Here is a 25,364-nt window from a genome sequence, read left to right as displayed (position 1 = left end):
TAGGATTATCCTTTTCATCATCATGGTCACTTTCCATACCAATCCATCACAGTCTTTATACTATTTATGACCTATTTTAAGCTAAATTAGTTGAGAGGTGTATTTGGTTGAGAGGATATATGAATTTGATAAAGATATAGAATCTGAATTAAGGATATGTTTGATAGTAATTTTAAAAAGTATTTATATTTTTTTAATATTTAAAAAAGTTTATAAATACATCTAAAGGCATTCTAAATCTTATTGATATTGGGATAATAATTTCTATTTTTATTTTTAATTAGAATGTAAAATTAAAACTGAAATCACAATTTTTATGGAATAATATATTAGTATTGTAAAAATTTTATTAAATATGAAATAAAAGTTAAAAATAGAGTTTCTATGAAAAATAACATTTTAAACTTTTTCTTTTAAGCTCTAACCTCTTTGAATAAAGTTAGCCACATAACAACTCTTATTGAGATTTAAAAAATTAAAGCTTTTGACTTTTCAAAGGTATATTTAAACATCTAATAGTAATTTAAATGACTTATATGATAGATAGTATGCTAATATTTAAACTTTTTTTTTTGGGTATTTTCACAATTACTTTAAAGTATTAATAGTTAAATTTTTTTATATTAGTGTCTTTTCAAATGATATAAAGTAATATTACAACTTGGGCAGGTTGGATTGAATTTACAATCAACTCTGGTCTAAGTTGAATTAATAAATGCTTAGTCTGAACAATGGTTTAAAATATCAGTAACTATGGATTTATCAGTGCTTGAATTTGAATTTTATGGATATATCATAAATATCGGTGGATATTTTGACAAAAATGTTGGTTAAACGAAAATTATTCAAAATTTATAGAAATATTTAAAAAAACTAAAAATAAATGATAAAATAAATAAAATGTCCATGTTAAAATTATTTTCTAAGTGTAATTGACATATATATGGTAAAAAAAAAATATCAGTAAGCAAAGATAAATCAATCTTAATAATTTAGTATTTATCTAATCAAAAGGGTTTTTGAAAACCTGATTTTTGAAATTTGACCTCCCACCCTTTTTTGACCTCATTCGGGACAAAAATACCATTTTTATTTTCTTGTAAAAATAATCATCTCTTTTAAAACTTTCATGTAAATACTATAAATGATTAAGAGTATTTATATAAAAAAAAATGTTACTTTTTAAGAAAAAATATGTGAATGATTAAATTCACAATTTGAGAATTATTCATCTCTTTTAATCAAATATTTCAAACTTTAATCCAAATCTAAGTCTGATCGGATCAAATTTGAATATTAAGTATACCCATCCAAGTTCACTTAAACATCACGTTAATTTGATCGGGTCAAATCGTCCAAATTACACCCATAATATAAAAGCATAAAAAAAACCCTAATTTTAAAGTACCCTAATTACACAAAGTCAAAAAGTAATTTACTTCACTTATATACCAACTGTCACATTGGAAAGCATGAAAAGTAATTTGATTGAGTTTTGAAAATAAGTTGGTGACCTTTGTAAAGTAGCTTTGGTTACATAGTAAATCAGTCTAATTACTTTCTAAAATGAACACCGCTCAATATAAATTCAACACCTAAGAATCTAAGATTATGTTTTATATTGGTTTGAATTATTGAAAAGTGGAAGTAACCCCTTTACTAAAACAGGGACCTTGTTTAAATATGAAACTAGAAAAAGTAGGTGGTGGATGGGAGTGGGCTTTGGTCAAATGATTTGGTTTTGAATCTACTCAAATGGTGGGAAGCTGGGTAGGTGTAGGTCCATTAAGAGCTTAATCCTCCTTTGAAATGGCTTTTATGAATTTTGAATTAAAAAACTTATGACTTAGTTAACATGCATGCATCTTTTAGGTAAAAATGAATAAACCTAGGAAGTCAATTGGGATGTGACAAATTTTCCATGTTGAGGTTCATAATCGGAGTTGGTGTCAAATAAAACCATTAATGTAAATCCGAACTTCAACAATTTTAGGTTATATTTGACACTGGAGAATGAGAATGAAAGTAGGATGGGAATGAAGATCAATCATGATATTTGAGATGACTTTCATAAACTTTGAATACAAAAACTTCTTATATCTTTAATATGCATGCATCTTCCAAGTAAATGAACAAGCTCGGTTAGTCAATTGGGATGTTGACATATTTTTCATTTCAAGGCTCATAATTGGAGTTGGTGTCAAATAAAACAATAACATAAATCCGAGCTTCAATGATTTTAGATTATGTTTCACACATGAGAATGAGAATGAAAATGGGATGGGAATGAAGATTAATCACTAGATTTGAGATGGTTTTCATGAACTTTGAATACAAAAACTTATCACGTCTTTAATATGCATGCACTTCCAAGTAAATGAACATGCCGTCGATAAGTCAATTGGGGTGTGGACAAATTTTTCATTTCAAGGTTCATGATTGGAGTAGATACCAAACAAAACATTAACATAAATCCAAACTCCAATAATTTTAAATTATGTTTTCACACATGAGAATGAGAATGAAAATATGAAAGGAATGAAAATCAATCACGATTTTTTAGATGACTTTTATAAATTTTAAATACAAAAACTTACCATATCTTTAACATGCGTGTATCTTTCAAGTAAATGAACAAGCCCAATAAGTCAATTGGGATGTGGACGTATTTTTTCATTTCAAGGCTCATAATTGGAGTTGGTGTCAAACAAAACATTAACATAAATATGAGCTTCAATGATTTTAGATTTTGTTACACACATGGGAATGAGAATGAAAATATGATGGGAATGAAGATCAATCACAATATTTCAAATGATTTTTAAGAACTCTGAATACAAAAAATTATCACATCTTTAACATACATGCATCTTCCAAGTAAATGAACAAGCTTGATAAGTCAATTGAGATGTGGACTTATTTTTCATTCCAAGGTTTATAATTAGAGTTGGTGTCAAACAAAATATTAATATAAATATGAACTTCAACAATTTTAGGTTATATTTGGCACATGGGAGTGGGAATGAAAATAGGTTGGGAATGGAAGTCAATCACGATATTATGTAAAAGAGATGAATCAAAATTCTAATAAACGTGAGATTTAATTTTTTTTTTCAAATATATTATTGAATGAGAATGGAATTGATATTCTATTATCAGTTTCTATTTCATCATTCCGAATATAGCCTATAATGACAATTGGTTCAATAAAATCATTGTACTCTAATAACCTTATTCGAATTAAAGTGAATTAATTTCTCCAAGCATAGGGGCTAAAACATCAACTTCCTCGTCTAGCAAAGAAATATCAATTAAAAATGCAGACAAAACCACAACTCTTTGTAGAAGAACAAGGCCGAAAGGAGAAAAAACAAAATTCTCATAAATCTATTAAAATGCAGATTTGTCTATTAGCAAGGCTAAGTAGGTTTAATAAGATGGTTTTTGTTTTTTTTTATTAGTATTGAAATGCTATTAAGTATTAAATTTACTTGTAAATAATAAATCTATTTATAGTAAATTCATTTTTCATCCAAATTGTACAAAATTGAGCTAATTTAATTTTTTTATTTAGACAAAAGTTATCCAAAATTTTCAAAAATAAATTTGATTTTATTTAAATGAGAAATTGAGTTTAAGTATCATACAAAAAGTTAATTTTTTTTTAATTCATTAAGATATAAAATTTAAATTTTCTCTTTCTCCACTAAAACAAAATTATCTTTAAAAATATTGTAAATTAGAAAATAAACCATTCTAAAAATGGCTTAAATCTTAAAATAAATTACTTTAAAACTTAAATAAATAAATCAAACCAAACAAACAAAAAATTCCTATTTTATTTTTAATTATTTATGTACTTACATTTTTTTAAATGTAAATATATATATATATTAAATAATTTTAGTTTTTAGAACATGCTTGATCATATGTTTATTAATTTGAAAATAAGTTCCTTACTTGTAAATATAAAATTAGCATAATTTTAATTGCATAAAACTTAGAAAGTTGTATTTATTTATGTAATTTTTAACAATTAAATATAGCTTAAATATGTATATATATAAAGAATGGTTTGCTCCATCTATTTTTAGAAAATATATTTAGGGCTGTAATTTGAACGGTATTGCACAATTCAACTTTAACTTAAGTTTATGTTTGAGTAGGTTTGTATCATAATTTTTAGATGTTTAGATTGATGTCTGAGTTATTTTTTTTATTTTTTATTAATTCAAAGTGGGCCCGGGTTGAGCTTGAGACAATTCTTCAACAACTCTAATCAAAACCTGATTTAATATTTTTATAAAATTTATATTGTCATGCATAACAATATTGATTAATTTTCTTTTAAGATTTTTAATAAAAATATCAAATTATAAATCTATTATACGCTTTTTTATTTTTCTAAAAAGACAAATAAATTTATCTTTGCTTTATTTTTATCTTAAAATTTTGTTTTAATTTCTATTTAAATTTTTATATAAATATATAAAAAAATATTTTTTTAAATATTGCAGGTGAATTTTTGAATCATATAAGACCCCAGTTAAAAAAAAAAAAAAAAATCATTGTAAACCTTGCAAGTACAACCAAACACACCGGAAGCTTGGATTTGATTTCGGTTTCAGTTGGGCGAATATCGGATGCACTTGCCGATGTTTAATCTCTGAAACATTTACACGTGTAGCGCCATGATCGGGCAGTTCTCTTTTCAAAGCTCATCGCAGGTCATTCTGGTAAGTGAAACCTCCACCCGGACAAAACCACAATCTCCCACCTGGTCGTCCACCTCAGATGATCATGGCTCGCTTCATCAGAGCCGTTCAAAGGACCCTCCGTCTTCCTCCTCTTCAACACTTCTCTAAAACCCTAATTCATGGTCTGCAACTGCCTTCCCTCCAATCGCATAACGCCACCTCCAAATTCATATTCCAAACTCGGTCTTACCAAAACTCTTTCGAAATTCTCAAATCGCCCTTCGAGTCCAACGTTCTCAGAATCCTTCGCAACGAGATCGAATACCTAACGGAAGATGGGCCTCCTAATCAGGTATTTCCCACCCCCTGTTTGGCTCCGAGAAATGAAGGAAAGGAAGAGAAAATTGCAATTTTTAATTTTTTTATTATTTATTATTATTATTATTATTTTTTTTTGGTAGTTATTTGAATCAACTCGCCTCAGGCCCATATAACTTATTAGAGTTCTTACGGAGTTTTTGGTGACAAAAATGAAGGAAAAGAAAAGAAAGTGTTGCCTATGGTTGTTGTTCATCTGCATGATGTCTTAGGCTCCAGAAAATAAAAAATCGAAGGTTCTGTTTGGTTGCTAATAAAATGTAGGAAAAATAAAGGGGAGGAAGAATGTCTTTTTGTGGTTCAGGTTTCCCAGAAAAAGTATTCAATGCAATGTACTTGGCCATTTATAGACATTTGTGCTCATGGAGTGGAGTTTTTGTTTTCTCAAATATTTGATCTCTCGAAAATGAGGGGAAACAGTGATAATTTTTTTTTTTTGTGCTTTTTGAGCTTCTCCAAGACGTCGCTACTTGCATGGTTGATGGGCTTGGTTTGTCTCCAATGCTTGTTGTTGTTGTTGTTTGGTTTTTTTTTTCAAGAAAATTTTGAGCATAATAGAATAAAAAGAAAATTTCGAATCCCTGGTTTTTGGCCTTTTGATTAAGAGGAAAAGAAAAAGTGATAGTGCCAGGTTTTTGGGTCTCTGGTGTCCCAAATTAAAGGTTCAAAAATTTTAATTCATTATTAAAATAAGATTCAAATTCTACATATGTTGGGGCAGCAACCAATGGAAACTATGATAAAGCTTTCTGTTTCTTTTATCTTATCCTACATTTTCCCAAGAGAAAATATGGTTCAAGTTTTTTATGTCTTTTCTCTTACCCCACATTTTCTCAGAAAGCAAAAGCATTGACAATTTAACATTTTCTTGAATTGTTGTCTCATAATAGTAAGATTCCAAATCTCAATTCTACCTTCTTTTTCTTACTTGTATTTTTTTTTTTTGGCATTGTAATAGCCTCCCAGGATATTCAATTCCTTTACTGTTGAAGATCACCCTGGTCAGCAGTGGGTTACATTGAGAAGCAAATTTAGGGAGAAAGAAGACATTAAAATTGACGTTACAATGTTTGATGGGTGCATTTTTATTCCGAAACTTGATGATGATTTCAATGAAAATGATATCACTGGGCAAGAACCACGTCCCCACATTAGTCTACTTGTTGACATTTCAAAAGGGGAGGATTGTGATATGTTGGAATTTGTGTGCTCAGCATGGCCAGACTCTTTGGAGATTCAGAAAGTGTTCATTTATCGACATGGACGGTTGCTTCCTAGGCCTTGGTTGGGACCTGGTTTTAAGTATGATTTTTTCCTCTTCTCTGACACTTTGGTTGCTTTCCCAGAAGACCTTGTCATGATTTCTATTTCATAATGCAATTTTTGAACTCATTTTAGTTTAAATCTTTTCGATCAAAAAGTGCATATCTGAGTTTTTATTATCATATAGTTTAAATATTAGAATGACATCTGGGACGACCAACCTTTCAATTCTTTTAATTACTCATCTGAATGTCATGGCACTTGCTGAATTTTCTGAAATTTTCATTTAAAATTTTCTTAGCAATATCAAATATTAATACATTTAGGTTTTCCAGATCTATCCTGCAGTCTCCAGCTTCACACTATTCAACCTTAATTATTATTCACTTCAGTTTGGGAATCTGGTCCAAATTTGATTTGGGCTGAAATTTAAAACCATGTATATGTGAAATAAATGAAAATTTTGACATATATATTAGGTTGTGATTGTTGTGATTAGTATAAGAGGCTTGCTTGCTCTCTCTCTCTCTCTCTCTCTTTATTTCTTTTTTATTTTATGGTTATTGTAAGAATCTTAATTTTTTTCTTCTTTCCTTATAACTTCTGGAACATTTCTTTGAGGATTTGTTTGTTGTTCTGGGTTTGGTGGTAACTCTGTTTGGCTTATTTGTTTAATTTTCAGGAGTCTGGACGATAAGCTTCAGAATGCACTTTGTGAGTTCTTGGAGGAAAGGGGGGTAAATGATGAACTTTCTGTTTTCTTGCATGAATATATGATGAACAAGGATAGAACTGAGCTTATCCAGTGGTTGAGAAATGTCAAGTCTTTTGTGGAGAAATAGAGACATTCTTTACTATCTCCTGACTGAATTGGTTGTTAGATTTCATTTTGGCATTGTTTAGAAAAATGTTTGCACCAGACTGTCATGATTATGCTACGTTGGAAAGCATCATTCAGATACCTTGAGGTGCAAACAGCTGTTGACCATGCAAGAGCAACATATATTCTTATGGTTGGTAATAAGCTGGTGAAACTCCTCGTAGGACAACTGACTAATCACCATCAATGGTGTCACAGCATCGTCGAAATCCAAATTAAAGTTGGAGTTTTGTTCTCTGATCTGATTTTCATTGTGTAGTTCTATTGCAAGCCTTCTAAAGAAAACTAACAAATCATGGAGGTACTTGATTCTCATTTCTGTGTTTGCTGAACCTTTCAGTTATCCTGAAAAAATAGTGTGTCAGTGGGACTTTGTCTGGTAACTCCTTGTTTCATACATTAAGTAAGCTCTCACCAAATAATAAAGTAAACGTAAGACTTAGGAGTCATGATATTCTACCTTGCTTTTGGTGGTGGTGTGTGCTTGCAGAAATTCTGGAAGTTTTGAATGCCCACTGACTTTAGTAAGTTTTTTTGAATGGTTGGGTACTTGTTGAGGTTATTCCTCTGTTTTCTTTTGTTCAAGCCTTGGTGGTGAAGGGAGGTTTGTTTCTTGTATACCTTGGGTCGCTCTTCTGGCGGTTCTTTTTATTTTAATTTAAGTCTTTATTTATCAAAAAAAATTCTGCAAGTTTTGAAGAAATACATTACGCTGTGCATTATATCAGGTGGTGACATTGTCGCACCCTATGTTTCATATTTATTTAAATTGAGTCAGATCCTAAAGATGTATAGGATTCAAAATCATATTACAATTCCAACTGTACATTGTAAAAATTGAACCAATACTGCCTTAAAACAAAGGAGAGGGCTTTTGGAGAAAACTAGTCATCAAATAAAAAATAAAGAAATGGTTAATATCAAGCTGACATCATAGATATTTGTTACTTTTGATCATAGATATTTGTTACTTTTGAATATGTTGTGAACTTTTTCCTTCTAGATATCCTAATTTGGAAAAAATTGAAAATATATGGAATTATTCCAAATTAGAATTGATAAAACTTTGCATAATCAATCTCCACCATTTTCAAAATTTTCTTGATTTATGTAGCTTTATCAACCATGGAAGCCATTCTTTTGTTGGCGATTGATGGAATGGTTTACAGATATATGATAGACCTCTTTAAGATTCTTATTCTTTTCTTTAAAGCAAATGATAGGGTCCCTAGAGAAATTAGTGATAGATTCTTGACAAGAAAGCCTTGCATTGTATCTGCATCAGGTCCTTCTCTTTTTCTTTAGCTATGCATGAACTAATTGGGTGTATGTAGGAAACAGGCCATAGTTCATGTTTCCTACTGATGCAGTCTTTGGCAACAAAAGTGGAGTTGGGATTATTTGAGTTCGAATTGTGGGTTTTTGGAATTTAAAGATTTTATGACATGAAGGTTTATAAATATATGAAATGCAACTTGTAAGGGTAGGAATAATAGGGAGTAATAAAGTTTGTAAGCCAGAGACTGCAGAAATGATTGTTTTTTGGTCTTCAATTAATCATCCATAATGAGGGTACATTGAGAGAAAGGTGCCTATAATATTTGAGTGGGATAGATAAAGTTGAAAATTGCTATGTTGGGTTGTGTGATTATCCAATACCTATAAGTAGAGGAAAAGCTCAATTAGATGCTTATACACCAATCTGTATTCTGTGTTGTGGAATGGTTGGTGTTGAAAATACCTACATGTTCATAAAATGGTACAATTCAGTACAATATTATGTTAAAAGGGGACATTCTTTTGTATGACAGATTTAATTGGGACAAAAGTATCTTGAATGCTTCCGTGCTGATGAGATTTAATTTGTTATATGGTCTCAATGATTGAGAGCCTTCGAAATCAGTGCTTAGGATTTTATTCAGCTCAAAGCAATTGGATCTATCAAAAAGGTGCTGCTGTAATTAGGAACTCACTAAGGAAGTGTTTGAATGGCCATTGGAGATAAGATCATTTTGTTTTTTTGAAATAGATGATTTTCCCCCTTATGTTCAGAATCATTTTTAGAATTTCAATAAGTGACATGGTTGATATATATTAAGATCATTTTTAATGGCAACTAGTCTATTTAGTTGTTGGTTTTGTTTTTACTAAGGGATCCTGCTTATTTTGCAATAGCTTCATTTTTGCTTTGTATTTAAGCTGCTGTAGCAGATGGATTTGTGTTCTGGATGCTATGGTACACACAAGAGAATTGCCATGAGGAGCACTTGGGGATCAATTCCGATGTTTCCTCTTTTTGCCTTTTGTGTTGTAGCAATAACTGTATTTGTTTAATTATGGGAGACTAGTTAGTGTTACCTTAGCTTATGTATAGGATTTGATTGGACCTTATTGTTGTAGGACATGTGAACACCTATTTATATTTTCTTTTCTTCTTTCATAGTCAAGCTGCAACTTCATGGTTAGTGCAGGTGATTTGGCTGCATCATCCACATTTTACAAATTCAGTTCTTCTGGCACTTTGACTCGATTGTGAACATACTAATGAACAACTGGGAATCAGATTGATGCATATTGGAGAGCATTAGAGTAGAAAGTTCCAGAAAGAGAAGACTCTAGGAAGGAATAGAATCACAGTTTTGGAATCTTTGACTGAATTATGAACAATAACGTGCCTCTGGGCTAGGATTGAAGTATTCCAAAAACCAAGGAAAGGCTGTGCAGTTCTTGTAAGCTTAGTTCCTATATTCTTGAATTCATGATTGTTTCATCAAAACAGTGGCACTGTTATTATGGCCAGGGAAACCAATTAATCATACAGAACCTCCTGGAAAACCATCATATATTATTATAAGTTTGGGGCCAAAATGGTTTTGTATGGAATATTAAAATTCCAAAGTAGGATGCTTGAGACCAATTAGTCTCATTCTACAATGTCTTCCTCCAAGGAGGATAGAGGTGATTATGTGGCATGTGCCACATCACACTACACACACTCATTGTAAATAGATTTTCAAGCATTTCTAAAAATAGTTTGAAAATGCTAATAATAATGGTTTTTTCTGACTTATTTTGAACAGCTTAAGAATGCTATTCATTAGCAGCCTTTTTGTGTGCTGGAGAACATTATATATAATGTTTGATGTGAAGATGCCATGTCATCGCCTCCATCCTCCTTGGTAGAAGACATGACAGGATGTGAATAATTAGTTTTAAGCATCCTACCTTTGGAATTTTAATGCTTAATGCATAGCTTTGGCCCCAAACTCATTCTCTGCCTTGCAATTCGTAGTTTATGAAAAAGCCTGACCTTTCAGGTTAGTCAAGGAAACATAAAGCAAGTGAATGAAATGGATCATAATTTATTGGTGTTCAGTCTATGAACAAACTCTCACGTCGTGGTGCTTTGATAGCAGAGGGAGTAAAAGAAGATCTAGATGTAAAAGGTTAAAACATGTAAATGTACCTGCAAGCTATTTATGTGAGCATTATATACCTTCATATGTAGAGTGGGTTCCCATGGGCATATGCAGATCTTTATTGGGTGTGCATTTTGGCACCCGTTGTATACATCCTGTGTACTTTGGAACACTTTTTTTTTTACACTTTTTATGGAATTTTATCATTTGCCTATCAAAAAAGAAAAAAAATGCATATGTAGATTAGATTTGAAAATACCAGCATTTGATTTAAAATTATCAGATTTTCTTAATGAGAAAAGTTCATTGTGTTTGTTGTTTGTGAATTGTGTTTGTCTCAGTGTGCTTGGTTGATAGATCTAGACATCAAGGTAGTGAAGCTTGTGTATGCTTTAAGAATAGGCTTCCCCTGATTGATTTATCGATCTTGACAAGGAAAAAAAAACAGTTTCATGTTTCCATGCGGTGGAGACACTCATTTTGTCGCAGAAACATGGGCATTTTGGTATCTCTCTTATATCTATTTTGTGGCAAAGTTAGATCTAACCAGTTGATTCTGATGCAGCCAAATGGTGATGGAAATATGAGATGGCTGTTGGTGGGTTTGGAAGAATACCCACCCTGCCCTACTCCCATTGGCCCAAGGCAGACACAATGTTAAATTAGGGGTGGTAACAGTTCTAGGATGGTGATCTATCACAGGGGTTGTTAAGTGTCTTTGAGAACCTTGCTTTGTCAATTAATATCTGTCAAATGTGGGTGAACATCAGCTATTTGCAATGAACATGACCTGACTTCCATGGATGGGCCAAGAGAGTGTCATTAAGTAATTTGTCCTTAACTTTGTTTCCAATCAGAATATTTATTGGTTCTATGCAACATGGCCTTTTGATAAGAGTTATCCTGACCAAAGGGCTACTCATAGTGAACTTCACTATCCATTACAGATAGGAGGTGCAACAGAACAAGGCCTTCAGTGGGGTGTTGAGAGGGAGCAACTGCTCTGTATCAGGCCTGGACCATTGCCATCCCTCATACAATACTAAGAATATCTTTGATGGAGTTTATCCACTTACATCATCCTTTAAACTTATATCCCAATACTTATCTACAATTACCAAACAGAGTACTTGGCTGTTTGAGCTCTCACCTTAATTGGACTTGTTGCATTACTTGAGGTTTTGCTTACTCAAACTGGGGTGTGGCTTGGCCCCGTCCTGCAGATCCCCCTAGCTTTACTCATTCCACTCTCAAGTCCAATCAGATGATTTATTGACCAACTGGGTGGGTCTAGGCATTTAAATTGCTGTATTTCAGAGTTCTTACCCCATGAGTGGGAAAGCTCCAAGTTGAACCTTGTGTTGTTAATGTATTGGTTGAATTTGGAGTTCTCTAGGTTAGTCACACCCTCAATCTTTCTAGCTTCTAAACTAATGGCAGTTCAGAACTGTTGTAGCTCACAAAGTTTATGCCAAGTAACTCAGTGGTAAGGAGGGGGTAAAAAAAAGTTACTTGGAAAACAGGGGATGAAAAGTGAAAATATTAGATATTTAGTGCACCAAAATGCAAAAGGCTATGGGTCAGGCAGGTTAGGATTGATCACACCAACCCTAGAAAACTTTATAATATAAACTTAAATAATTAAAATGTGATGCAATGTGGACTGACTATCACATTAGATTTAACATAAAACCAAATCTTTTAAAGATCTATAGATCACTTAATAAAAGGGACATCGTACACACTCCATTGAAGTGGACAAATGTACCCTCGATTAGTTTAAACTAAAAAATAAAGCTGTTTGTATTATTGATATGGCATGCCAGGACAAATTAACAGTCTTGTAATCAAAAGAGATTATATTTCCCTACTTCATTATTTGGTTTTCTTATGATGTTATGTTGACAGCTTCACATTTTCATATTATCTTTTTTGCTATTGGTGTTTTAATACTTTTAAAGGTTGGAGACAATGAAAGCTTCTTGTGATTATTGTGATATTTCTTAGTTTTTAGATGTCTTAGCTTCCGGATTTTCTGTTATATTTTCTTGCTCTAGGGGTTAACCTATGTTTAGTAGTCATTTGATGGTGATGTGCACTCATTTGGGATGGATAAACAATTTAAGGAGAGTCCCATTTGGAAGATCTTCTTGATTTTCTTAGGGATCAAATGGGTGCGCCTGGTCATCAAACCACATTGATATACAATATTCAACTGGAAATCTATATTTAGTAGTGGACCCTGATATGGCATCTAGTGGATCAGAGCCATCCATTCATTTTCTTCATCAGAGACTAGGTACTTTGAATCATAATTCAGAAACCTCTTTGGCCTGCCTCTACTTTGGGTGCTGATAATTCAAAGGTATAGTGAGGCTTTTAATTTTGGTTTCCCTTAGATTGATACAGGTAATATTCATGCATGCAACCTTTTAGCAGATGAATAGGAAAACAAAGAGGTTGGGACTTTCTGCAGGTTTAGAAACCTCTCTACAGTGTTTTTGTTCCACCCCTTCTGAGTTAAGAGATAGGAATTGCCTTATCTTAGGGACAGTTTTTGCTCAAACATCCAAACAAATCGCCAGGTGTCAAAAGTTAATATTAGTTGAATGGTTCAAGTCAGGAACAGAAAAGAAAAAAAGAAAAAAAAATCTTTAGCTTTCCTATGATCAAAATTTACAGTATTATTCCAAAAAAGACTAAACAGAATCTCAATCAAAGATAAAAGATAAGATAAAAAATTAAAAATACAAAAACAATTGGCTACTTAGAGCTTGAGAGACAAGTCAAGTTTCTGCAACTCATCCTGATTAGTCTTCAGGCGACCCCCACCTGTCCAGCAAAAACCACCAATCCCCTCATTAGCCTGTGAATTGATCATCATCCTTACTGTGTCAAACCTACCAATGCCGCCTCGGGACAATGGTCCTGCTGTTACACCTTCATGACAATTCTCCACTGCTAGTCTTCCTACTGCAGGTTGTTGGTCAATAGGAGGTCTTGACCAGCTGCGATGCCCATACAAATTTCCAGACCCAGAAGAAGGTGTTGTGAGAGAAGGCTTATGGATCATCGAGTGAACCTGAATCCCAAGTGATCTATTGTAAGCACCATGGAGAGGAAGAGATGCCATGCTAGAATAATGCTGATGATGGAAGTAAGGATGCCCAAAAGCTGTGGCTGCAGCAACCATCGGTGCACCTAACCTTTGTCCTCTCTTGGCTAGGGTCCTCTCCCTCTTATGGGCGTTTTGGTGTCCCCCTAGTGCCTGTGAACTATAGAATTTTCTTTGACAATAGTTGCATGAGAAAACTCGTGGTTCAGCATCAGCAGGCTGGGGAATTTCTGAGGATGTTTGAGATGAATCCGTGTTCAAGCAATCAATAAGATTGAGTTCTGTATTGAATCCATGATCAGCAGCATCCTTACTATGGAGCTCCAGATTAAATAAGAGATCTACCTTTGTCTTTTTTTCATGATCTTCTTGTTCTTCTTCTTCTTCTTCTTCTTCTTCTAGATTGATCTCTTTTGGGCTTTGGGATGGCTTATCTGGACATGAAGCAGCCTCTGGTGTAGAGATGATGATGGTTGAGGTCTCAGAGGGGCATGGCTCCTTCCTTAGTTGTTCCATCAGAGAAGATTTAAGTCTCTCCTCCTTGTTGGTGGATTATGAAATTTGTGCCAGATAGCCAAAAAAAAGGATAAAAACCTCACTGATGGGAAGTAAATGTTTGTGCTATATAAGGAAGGAAATACCTTTTTCCACAAAGCTTTAAAATACTAGAAGAGAGAGAGAGAGAGAGAGAGAGAGAGAGAGTTTTGCTGGTAGACACTTAGCATTTTGATTGGAATTCCTATACATACCTAAATCTAATTTATTTGAAGTGCTTGACATCTTGTTGTATTGTTACAAATCCATTTATCAACTGTCTTAAAAAATTCTATATTTACAACTACTCTATCTGACAGTTGTGTCTGACTACATGTCCCCGAGGCACCTCTTGGCCACATGAGCCTAATTGGAACCTGGCCTTGCTGCAGAGAGACACTAAATTCGATCAACCAGTCTGTGAACACATAGCAAAACACAATTTTAGGACAAGCAAATAGCTGCAGGTCTCTTTTTTCTTGCACAAACTTTAAAATGTTGTGCTGCACTAGGCGACGAGAATTTAACAGGAAGTTTAAAAAGCAGCTTAAGAGTGGGCCAATCATAGGGGAACAGGGTAACCTTGTCATGTAGACTACACAAACCTCCTCTGTACCACAACCCCATCACCCGGGGGCTCCATGTCCCCTGTTACTTGGAGTATGTTCCTTTACTCTTTTTGTGGGGCATCGCTTTTATTCCATGTTCCCTACTATTATTTTTATTTTCTTAAACCGACAAATTAATTTTTTGCAACTTGTATTTTCGGTCACATTCTTTAATATTTATCATATAGATCATTATGTGTCCTATGGTGGCATCAGTAATTGTCTTTCCTATCATCATTCTTAGCTTTAATCATGCATATTAAGGTTTGTCACTTCTTTTTATTTTTGTCTCTCACATTCTGTAACTGCTTTTCTTTTTCAAGTAACCATTTGAATCTTTTGCTGATTTTCTCTATTTAGATTGGTTTGCAAAGCTTCTTTCCCCCCCTGTTTGGATGGATAGAAACAAGGAAAATGATACATTCTTGGGCATTCTTCATTGGGCTGTTTCTCCATGGACATACTAGCATATGCTATATAATTGTTTGCTTACTCAAATGACCATTTATGCATTTTGTGATTGAAAAAGCTAGTTTATCAGAAGTGGGTTTGAGATTCAAAAGAGCTTAAAAACCGATAGGCTCCTTCCCTGAATATGTGGCTACAATTACACTTAAAAACCTCAGAAATTCTTTTCTTTTTTTTTTCCCCAAGAGCAAGGCATTACCCTTCAAACCTTCTGACACATTTTAGTCATCATAGATGATCATTAGTCCATTTGACACGAGTTTACCTAACTTAAAACTTTCCCAAGAAAACAAAAGAAAAAGAAAGGTCTATTAGCACTTTCCTAAAGCATTTTTGTTATGACTATGTTGTAGGCTAGTGATAATTCGATAGAGAAGTTGGGAGGTTGTTGAAGAGTAGACTAGGAGCCTGTTTCCTAGATCCTTATGATGAAATGAACCCCATCAAGAAAGGTGCTTCTCTAATATTCCCCAGAACTACTCAATCATAGAATCAAAGAATTAGTAGCAGGGTGAAGTTGAGTTAAGCCTGTTGCCAACTTCCAAGATTAGTTTGGGGGGTTTTGCATGTAGAGTAGAATACGCCAAAACGATCCCACGTGAGATGTAATTTGTCGCATGTGTCGTGGATGGTCGCGAATGGGTGGAGATGGGGACAAATGGCCGACAAAGAAATGGGGAAGCTGATGTGGAGTCCCTCCGTATGCTAGGGATAGTGCTACTCTATGTTGCATTATTAGTACTACCAATGATCAAATCCCCAAAGGTTAAACCCTTGAGATGAGTATAGTCTTTGTAGCTTTTTTAAGAATAATAAGTATATGGAAATCGAGGTGATCTAGAGCCTAACTTTGATTCACCCAAATCCAGAACCCACATAGGAAAAAGGTAGGAAAGAGAAAAGGGAGGAAATGGGGGGATGAGTGCAGTTTGGCATTATATTTTCATTGGCACATGTAAACACAAACACCCCATATGATTCCATTGTTTCATTGCTTGTCTAATCAAATTGGATCAAATCTCTTTATCAGATCTCTATGTCTGTCTAACAAAGCCCACATTTGAAAACACCTTAATAAAGAAAACAAATTCAAAACACTTTTACTACTTCCATCCCCATCACTAGCACATAACAATATCAACAGGACATCTCAATAGGACAACCCATTCCTCCCGCAGGACACTCAAGTCTCCAACTCACTATACCCCATCAAACTTTTACAAACACACCCCATGACCCACCTCTCTATCATCTTCATCATGCCATCTCATAGAAATGGCCAAAATTGGGTAGGTGTTGGAGTTCGGCAACAAATTTGTCCTTTATCATCAATACCTTCTTTCCTCTCTCTCTCTCTCTCTTTTAAATTATCATCATTGTTACCATCGCTTTTTCTTGCGGAATATGTTGTTAAAAAGAGAGTATTGGCAATTGCTACATTTTTCACCAATACTTTCTGTAAAGAGAGACTTGGTTGGCTACTATTCTTGACTCTTTACGAAAATAAGCTTGTATCCGTCAAGTAGGCAGTCCAAAAGAAAAACTCAATCAGGTTGAGATTGTGGAGGAATAAGAGACATGAAAACTTGGTCTTCCGGAAAGCTATTTAAATGCCCCATTTCCAAGAAACAAAGTCCATGGAAATGATGATCTGGGTTCATGATAATCACGTGCCCTTGCCAATAATATGGTCAAGGAAATGTTGACGTTTCATCTCTCACAGCTTTACTCAAGGTTTTTTTTTTAAAGATAATTTGGTTTTGGTTTTGGTTTTGGTTTTGTTTTTTGTATGAGCAGGTGAATCATCTGCCTCAGAAATTCAATTCAACTGCATCTACAGAACTTGACTGTACTTTGAAGTTGAGTCGAGGAGACGCATCTTTAGTTAAAAAGGACAAATAGGACCTCTGCCACTACATTGAAAACGACCCGACTCATTAGCCAGCCCTACTCAGACCTCATCCTAGTGAAAATCATCCATGCGTATTCCACTCTTGGGATTTGTTAACAAATATAAAATAAAAAAAAGGCACTAGCGTTGGACTTGGAGGCTTGTGTGACTCACTCTCCTCCTCTGCCAAACTCCAAAGTCCAAACATCCTTTTACTAAAGCTACTTTATCACCACCACCCCCCACCATGGATTGCTTCACAAGCACTCTGCATGACCCTTTCTGTTTGTCAAATCCTGGGGTTCCAACCATCCCCATTTTGGATTTTCATGAACAGTTTATCCAGTTTTACCTCGTCTGCCCCAAATCTGCCAATCTTATTTACACGCTTATTTTGTTTATTTATTTTCTTGTAACATCGTTTTTGGCATGCCTACATCTTTTCCTAACCAAAATCCGAACTTAAACTCAAGAAAAGAATACATGGAATCCAAAGATGTCGGGCTTAGTGACCCAACGGAATTAGGGTTTTATATTTACCTAAAGAGACTGAGACAGATGCAAGAAAGGGAAGAGGATACATAACCAATTACATTCATACTGTAGAAAACATCTCTCATCCTCATAAACAATTATCCAAGGTGCTTATCTAAGCCAATGAAGTCAAAAACTGGAATGCCATCAATGCAAATTAAGATTTGGGAATCGCTTGGCACTGGGAATGGTTCAATCCTTGCCTCCCACGTCCCATGAGAGCTCAAAATTATCGGTGACAAGACCTGTTTGTGAAGACAGCCTTCATTAGTGACATGACCCGTTTGCAAAGATACCGTTCATTAACAGACAAGATCCGATAATTTTGATTGATATCAAAGTCATAACAAAATGATCTCTCAATCATACATTGGCAAAAGTTCTAAATGATGCAGACATCACATCTTTTTGAAGAGCTTATGGCTATCGGGATGCTTCCAAGAACCACCATGGCTGAATATCATATGTTGTGTACATCACAAAACAAGGTTGCCATACTTGCTTCAAATAAAATTAGTTAATTCATCTGCTATACTTGCATCCAAAGCCACTTTGCCCCCAATTTGAGACATTTTTTTGGTTTTACCACTCCAACCAAGTAATTGAGTAATTCCCAATGAGAACAAGCATTACCGTCAAGGTTGAAACAGAAATATTCCTGTTGAAGTCTTTCTTCTCACTTTTTTAGAGGACAAGCTGTGGGCAAGAGTTTTCATTTACTTCTCTAAGTTTTATTTTCTTGTCCTCAGGCATTGAAACAGGCTGCAAAAATATCATTCCAATCAGCAAATGCTTGTCTATGCCAGTTGAAGTTTTGATAACCTTTCTAATGTCTACTATGCTCCAATTAACTGAGTATCATCACCCAACAGGGTGGATAGCGTGTCATCTCAGGAATAACCAAGGTATAAATCAAAAATACCCAAATTTATTGAGGGAAAAAAGGCACTCGAGAAAAAATCATAGAATTTACATACAATACATTGGAGAGAAGATGAGATGATGCACGGGGCTTGGCCAAAAAACCAACAATACCTTCTTATTTGCTCAACCAATAGATCAGAATGAGAAATGTGCAGACAGAAGCAACAAGGGAAAGGATGATGGTATCCAGAGACTTTTCCTCTTTATAGCCGAGAGGATGTTATTCACCTGCATCATTAATTCAAACAAGTATCAGTAAACGATGAAATAAAGTAAGACCTTATTATTATGTTGTCCAGCACAGGGAAATATTCTCACTCCCACTTCAGAAATGACTTCGACATGAATCATTCCATTTTTCCTTTTTTCTTTTTTTCTTTTTGTTTTTTTTGTTTATTATAACAGCCCTCCTGTACTCTAATTTTCAAGCATCCCTGTTTGCCTTTTTGATTAAAATAGTCATATATCAAAACTTGGTGGGATGGCTGCTTCTTTTATTACAAATATCTGTACATCCTGTGACAACTTCAAGACAAGATAGCATGTGGTTTCACGTGCTACATAAATCCAAATGAAAACAATTCACTTTCCATGTGGTTGTGAACCACTCCATCAATTAGTGCTAGGATAAAAGCAACCTATAGATAGATACATTGACATGATGTGGGCTTGTTTTCATACCGTTGGGAGGCGGCTGCTGACATTGCTAAGCTTTGAATTAATGCCCCCCAAAGGTTGAGCGTTGAAAGACAAGCGCCCCAAGTGTTGCTTGTGCTTGAGAAATTACAGTATCCATCTGCAGCAGTAACAAATGTTTGAGCAATGCACACCAAGGTTTGCATGCACAAGAAAATATCAACAAGGTATTGGACAGGTCAAGGATTTGAAAGCATATCGACAATAAAGATAACCAAATTAACCCATAGGATTCTGCAAACATCACACCCCTCTTCTGAGGTTTCTAAACTGTGTCCTCCCTTGAGGTGATGTCAGCATATTCCAAATATCCAATCTTTTTGGGACATGAATTTTGGAATTTCAAGAAATTTGTATGATTTTTCCTTATGCAGAAGGCAGTCTAAAATTATCCATAATCACGAGCTGAATTTCAGGGAAGGAACAAGACACACTCATATCTCAACCAAGGAAAACAAATGATCATGAATTATGGCAAATATTTCATGTATGAGACAAACCTGAGTCAAGAGAACAAAGAAACAAAACGTTTTGCTTGGCAGGAGAAGCAGAAATGAACTCATGGTAACAAGGTTAAAATACTTATGTTACCCTAGAATGGGGCATATAGCAACTCAACTGAGAAGTTTTTCCCCCTAGCTTGAAGGCCTCAGCCACATAACTCAAAACTGAGTATAAAGAATCACTCATGGGAACTTCCTGAACTAATAAGAACATTCTACAATTGATTAGCAAATAATGTCACCAAATGAGAGCTAAAACTTACCAACAATCAAGTAAAAGATTTAAGCAAAGTTTTCTCACTCCCCCCCAAGGGATAGACTTCCATCCAAGGTGGAGCCTTTAACATCACATGCCTTCAGAAAGGTAGACCATGAAAACGCTGAAAGCAAAGGTGCAGCAATCTATCATTTACAAATACTTGTCATAAAACGTAGTTGCAACCTGGTGGCTAGAGAACAAAAGGCTTGTTGAGACAGCAGTGCACTCCCAACCCATTGAGAGCAGAACTGGTCACATCAGCTGAGGGAGCAACAACTTTATTTTGTTGTTCCTAGAAAAATATCACAAAAGATGCAATTCATTCATGCAACCATTGATGCCTATACAACTAGCTAAGATCCTGTAGAGAGTCTGCGGCAGTTCCCAGTTGCCAAGTTGCAGTACAATGCCCACATGGAGTCCTGCTATTCAGAGTTGCTGGGCTTGACTAGGTTCCACCCAGAAGGGTGACCAAGATGATTATATCCTTAAAGGTTTTGGGGGATTTCCTGAAGGTCTTTAGCATATTGCTAACCCCACTTTGATTTGGACTTGTTTCTAGGAAAGAAATGCTAGAATCTTTGAGGATAGTTGGAGGACTTTGAGTGCAGTTGGGGACTTATTTTTAATTCTCCTCTTCTTTGGGCTTTTGTAATTGAAGTCTTTGCAGGCCACCTTTTGAGCATCATTCTGCTAGATTGAAACTAATAGGCAAGACCACTAGGTTAACTAAGGAGACCTTTCCTAAATGGCTATCAAGGTTTTATTAAGTTAAATTTTGAAGGGTGTTATTTGGGTAACCTAGGGCAGCTAGGGCTTGGAGGGTTGTTCAGGGAGCATTTTGGTACATAAGAGCCCTCTCCAAACCTGCATGATAAGGTTAAGCCATTCAAGGTCAGTTATAAGTGAAAGTTTAATGGCTAGTTGAGCCAAATTATTGATATTCCTTTAGAACTAGGGATACTCCTTTTGTTGTGCTCCTTGCTTAGCCAATCATGTGGTGGATCCATTAGCAAAGTGTGGAGAAAGACCTTGGTTTTTTTATAACATATTTTTTACCTCCTTGACTTTGCAGTGAGCATTGCTTTAACCATTTCGAGTCATGCAGATATATTAGACTGTTTGGATTAGTAAACATTTACGTTTCCTTTTTTTTATATCTACAACTGTTCCAACATTTCTTGATTACCAACTGTTCCACAATTTAAGAACTACCTTAAAACCTTATTGTGATTTTCATTACATAATTTAAGTCAGCAATTATTCCTCCTCCTCTTGATGTCTTCATCTTTTATATCTAATGCACTTAACACTATCAAAGTCTCTAGTCTTTATCTCCCTTAATGGCTTACACATCAAGTTTTCTACATTTATCGCTATACTTTAGCACCAAACTAACAGTACAGATTGTTATGACCATTGGACTTAACCTCACCATTTTCTAGACTTCATATATCTACTTGATTTTAGAACCCTTCTTGTTCCTACTATTCCACATCTTGCTAAGCTATGTATATCCACACACACACACACTCACTTGTTTTGCACTAACTACAACTTAAAAATTATTCATTTAACTATTAAATTTCTTTAGGTCATAAGTCATTTGCTTTAGAATCTCACAGGAGCTCCATTGCTGCTTTTCGGATTCAAGTCAGCATCCCATTCCACCTAATATTGGTTTCTCCATCCCTGTTCAGAACTGGTGAATTTTAGAAAGAAGCAATTGAGCTGCCTTGGCTCTTTGAATATACTCAAGCAATCAATCAGGATACTGGGTCCTTTGGATAACCGCAGAGTCCTTCAGATTATTATGGAGCCCACTCAAGGTCAGAGCCAGAAGTAGACCCATAACTCATGAACAACTTGCACCCAGAGGAAAAAAGAAAATGGAGTACATGTCATGAAAATTCCACACACGTCCACCATTCTCAAAGAACTTGGAATTTTAGGATTCCTCGTATAGTATTAACTCTATGGAAAGTTAGAACTTGGAATTTTTGGTATACTAGGTATATGGACGAATGATATCAATACTTTAATAGTTTGATAATAGTATATTGGTGAAGGAGGAGAGAGATCATTGGAACCCTTGCTTTTTGAGGTTGTTCCATGATTGGGGAGTTGAATCAGGTGGCTAGCTTGCACATTCATTCAGAGCCTCTGCAAAGAGGACAACTTGGTGTGGAAAGGGGGAAAGAAACAGATGTTTTTCTTTTAAATCTTTCTACTCCTCATGTTCAGTGAGTTCTATGCAATTTCCCACCCAGGATGTCTGGGTTCTGGGTGTTCAGAGCTTGACTTTTTGCTTGGGAGGCTGTGTGGGAAAAGATCCTCACAATTGAGCAGCTTATGAGAAAGGGCTGGCAGTGGTAAATAGATACTACTCGTGCAAGGAGAGAGGAGTCAGAGAACCACATTCTTATCCATTGCAAAAAAGCTTACTTGCTTTGGGACCTTTTGTTGTCAGAAATTCACTTTCTTTATATATGTCATTTTTTTTATTAGAAACAAATTAATTCAATTATATGAATTTTCAAATACAAAAAAATAAAATAAAAGAGTCGAGAAATCCTTTCAAAATATACAAAAACTAATAAAAATAACAAAGAAAATGAAATTGTCAAGTCGAAACAACAGGACAGCTATACATCTCAATGAATATAACATGAACTTGCACAAGTTAGAGCAATTCTACAATCCTTAAGGGAGTGAAAATCCCCCAACAAAAAGCTCGACGTTTGGCTCCTCGATTTGCTACAAGATCAGCAACATGACTGGCTACACAAGAAGACCAAGGAAAAGAACAACCCAAGTTACTATCAATATCTAGAGTTTGGCAAAGCCACCAATCATACCACTGAGGTCCTCTCTCTGATCTAGACATCCAAGATTTCGGGATAGCAGAATTTACTTCCACCCATGAGTTAGAAACACAAAGAGCCTTGACCCATTGCAAACCCACTAAAAGAGCTAAAAAAATCTCAGCCTCAACAGAAAAACCCTTTCCAAATAGTTTTAAAAAAGGCCTCAACATTGTATACCATATGGTCTTTGCTCATACCTACAATCCCCATCTAGCCTGAATTATCCAAAGCACATCCATCAAAATTTAAACTAAATGAACACACTAAAGACGGAATCCACATAGGGAGCAAGCTGTGGGAAGTACATTTGAAAGTTGTAGTAGTAGAGGTCCAAAAAGAGGAATAAAAATAAATTAAGTCCTAAATAGCCTCTAAACTCCTTCACTTGTCCTAAAAAATCCTTGAATTTTTCTCCCACCAAACTATTCAGATCAATGTGAAATAAACAACACACTAAAGTACTTTGCCTTTGAAAGCACTCCCAAAAGCCCTAAAAGTAATAGTTATCATGTGACTCACACTTCCAAGGAAAACTCGATCCATTACAATTAGTTTGAATAACCTATGCCATAAGCCCAAGCTTCCAAAAACTATAACAAAAGATCAATCGACTCACCACTCCCCAAAGACAGTGTAACAGTTAGTACAAAAGGTTTATTAAGGAATATACGTTACATATTTTCTTTATATCTATTTTCTAATATGAGTGAAAAAAAAAAAAAGACAGAAGGGAAAATGACACATGCTATTTTTACAAGTTGACAATTATGCCAGTATTTCATGGGTTTCTTCAAGAGGCCTGTATGTGAAAACTTTCTCTAATTGGATGAGGAGGATCCATGCTTTTGCCAGAGACATGTTATCTTCTTTCATGTAGAGACATAGACCAGTCAATCAAACGGATGATAGTTTGGATAAGAAGGGAGCTGGGTTTCCATAGATCTTTATTAGGGACAATCAACTTCCTTGAGTGAAAGGATTTTATAGTTGGTATTTTGAAGTTCTTTTTTTCCTAGCTGTGCATGTCTTCACTTTAGAAGGATATCTTATCCTTGTTTCCATCTTTGATTCTAATAAAGTTTACTTCCTACCTTTAGAAAAAAAAATAAGATGAGCTAGATTTGATGATAGTTAAAATAAATATGAAAATACAATGCTTAAATCATGTCCTCTTACAGAAAAAATAGAAGTCATTTTCTACCAACTAAACAAGTCATGGATATTGATGTAAACTTAAGAAATAAAACTAGAGTCACAAATACTACTGGGTAATGCATCAATAACCACAGGCTCAAAAGTAGCATCATCCATCATTCATACAAACTGGAGTTATAGGCCCATTGTTCATGGACAAAGTAAAATGCAACAAATTAAATGCAATTATTAAGTAAGAAAGAAAGGAACATTTATTTCCCTGTACCTGTCCTGTACTTCTGCTGATAGATGCATGCTCCTTAAGTAAAACCTGCTCAGAGCCACCACCTTCTTCCAAGTCTAGCCTACTCCTGTCAAACTCTCTGAAATCCTCAAGCAATGACGCATGCTCCTTCTTAGCTCTAAAGCTAGAGCGAAGCCTATAAAACTCCTGCAATTCAATCATGTTAAACACTGTGAGCACTCGGAAATCAAGTCTTCTTAGTCAATCTACCTTAGTTATTCAGAGTTACAGGATAGCAAATCTCTATATACTGAAAGCATGAGGTCAAGAAGTTTAGCAGTAAGTATTGTCTGTGAAGCTCATAGCTATGCTATTTCTGAATAAATATTTTCAGCTACAACAGAACTTTAGAAGGTTTAGCAGTAAAATCATATGAAAACTTGGAAGAACTAATATAAAGACAGAAGAAGTCAATGTTTCAAATTCTAAATCATCAACTAGATAAGGGTCAATATTCATATAAATACACTATATTTTCAAGTTTTTTGACACAATGAAATATGTAACAAAGAAAAGTGAGTCTCTTCCAAAATATAAGCATAGATATATATATAAATCAAAAAGAGAGAGAGAAGAAAAAGAAGAAGAAGAAGGAGATGAAGAACCTGAATGATTGATTTTAGCCACTCAGCTGAGTGAAACTTCTTAGGAAAGAAAAGAATATTTACAGAAGTGTTGAAAGAAGAAACAAATTTCAAATTCCATGGGTACCTATTTTATTATGTTGATCATTCTTTTTTTTTTTTTTTTGGTGAATAGATAGCAATATATTAAAAAGGGAAAGGGCGCATCAAGGAAGCACCCCCAAAGTATACAAGTGGTATACAAAAGAGATTAAAAAACCCCTTAAACATAGCCTAACCAATCTACAAAATCCACAAAGGAAGGGG

The 25,364-nt window shown here is 34.7% G+C and overlaps 3 protein-coding genes across 3 annotated transcripts in view; 1 reads left to right on the top strand and 2 right to left on the bottom strand.

Annotated features, from left to right (window-relative positions):
• Positions 1 to 4,677: 4,677 nt before the first annotated feature.
• LOC117912019 (uncharacterized protein At2g39795, mitochondrial) lies at positions 4,678 to 9,658 on the top strand. The gene is made up of 3 exons (XM_034826433.1): positions 4,678 to 5,049; positions 6,034 to 6,377; positions 7,021 to 9,658. The coding sequence occupies exons 1-3, from the start codon at positions 4,795 to 4,797 to the stop codon at positions 7,178 to 7,180; spliced, it is 759 nt and encodes a 252-aa protein (XP_034682324.1). The 5' UTR covers positions 4,678 to 4,794; the 3' UTR covers positions 7,181 to 9,658.
• Positions 9,659 to 13,223: 3,565 nt separating this feature from the next.
• Positions 13,224 to 14,633, bottom strand: LOC117912295 (zinc finger protein 3-like). Its single transcript, XM_034826830.1, has one exon. It carries the CDS (start codon positions 14,266 to 14,268, stop codon positions 13,405 to 13,407), a length of 864 nt encoding a protein of 287 aa, XP_034682721.1. The 5' UTR covers positions 14,269 to 14,633; the 3' UTR covers positions 13,224 to 13,404.
• Positions 14,634 to 18,539: 3,906 nt separating this feature from the next.
• The window catches only part of LOC117912967 (two-component response regulator ARR12-like), a 24,736-nt gene continuing 17,911 nt past the window's right edge, over positions 18,540 to 25,364 (bottom strand). The window contains 5 exon segments of the mRNA XM_034827794.1: positions 18,540 to 18,909; positions 18,912 to 18,939; positions 19,393 to 19,440; positions 19,442 to 19,507; positions 24,457 to 24,621. Of these exon segments, the coding sequence (XP_034683685.1) occupies positions 18,827 to 18,909; positions 18,912 to 18,939; positions 19,393 to 19,440; positions 19,442 to 19,507; positions 24,457 to 24,621 (390 nt within the window). The 3' untranslated portion in view covers positions 18,540 to 18,826.

Source organism: Vitis riparia, chromosome 4 (genome assembly GCF_004353265.1).
Source record: "Vitis riparia cultivar Riparia Gloire de Montpellier isolate 1030 chromosome 4, EGFV_Vit.rip_1.0, whole genome shotgun sequence".
NCBI classification, from domain to species: domain Eukaryota; kingdom Viridiplantae; phylum Streptophyta; class Magnoliopsida; order Vitales; family Vitaceae; genus Vitis; species Vitis riparia.
Note: the sequence above shows the minus strand (reverse complement) of the source record. Positions and strands in the feature narration are given on the sequence as shown.

Excerpts from the sequence above, each read along its gene's own strand:
- LOC117912019 (XM_034826433.1), top strand. The coding sequence starts at position 4,795 with ATGATCATGGCTCGCTTCATCAGAGCCGTTCAAAGGACCCTCCGTCTT. Across the intron at positions 5,050-6,033 it reads AAGATGGGCCTCCTAATCAG|CCTCCCAGGATATTCAATTC; the intron begins GTATTTCCCACC and ends GCATTGTAATAG. Across the intron at positions 6,378-7,020 it reads TGGTTGGGACCTGGTTTTAA|GAGTCTGGACGATAAGCTTC; the intron begins GTATGATTTTTT and ends TTTAATTTTCAG.
- LOC117912295 (XM_034826830.1), bottom strand. The coding sequence starts at position 14,268 with ATGGAACAACTAAGGAAGGAGCCATGCCCCTCTGAGACCTCAACCATC.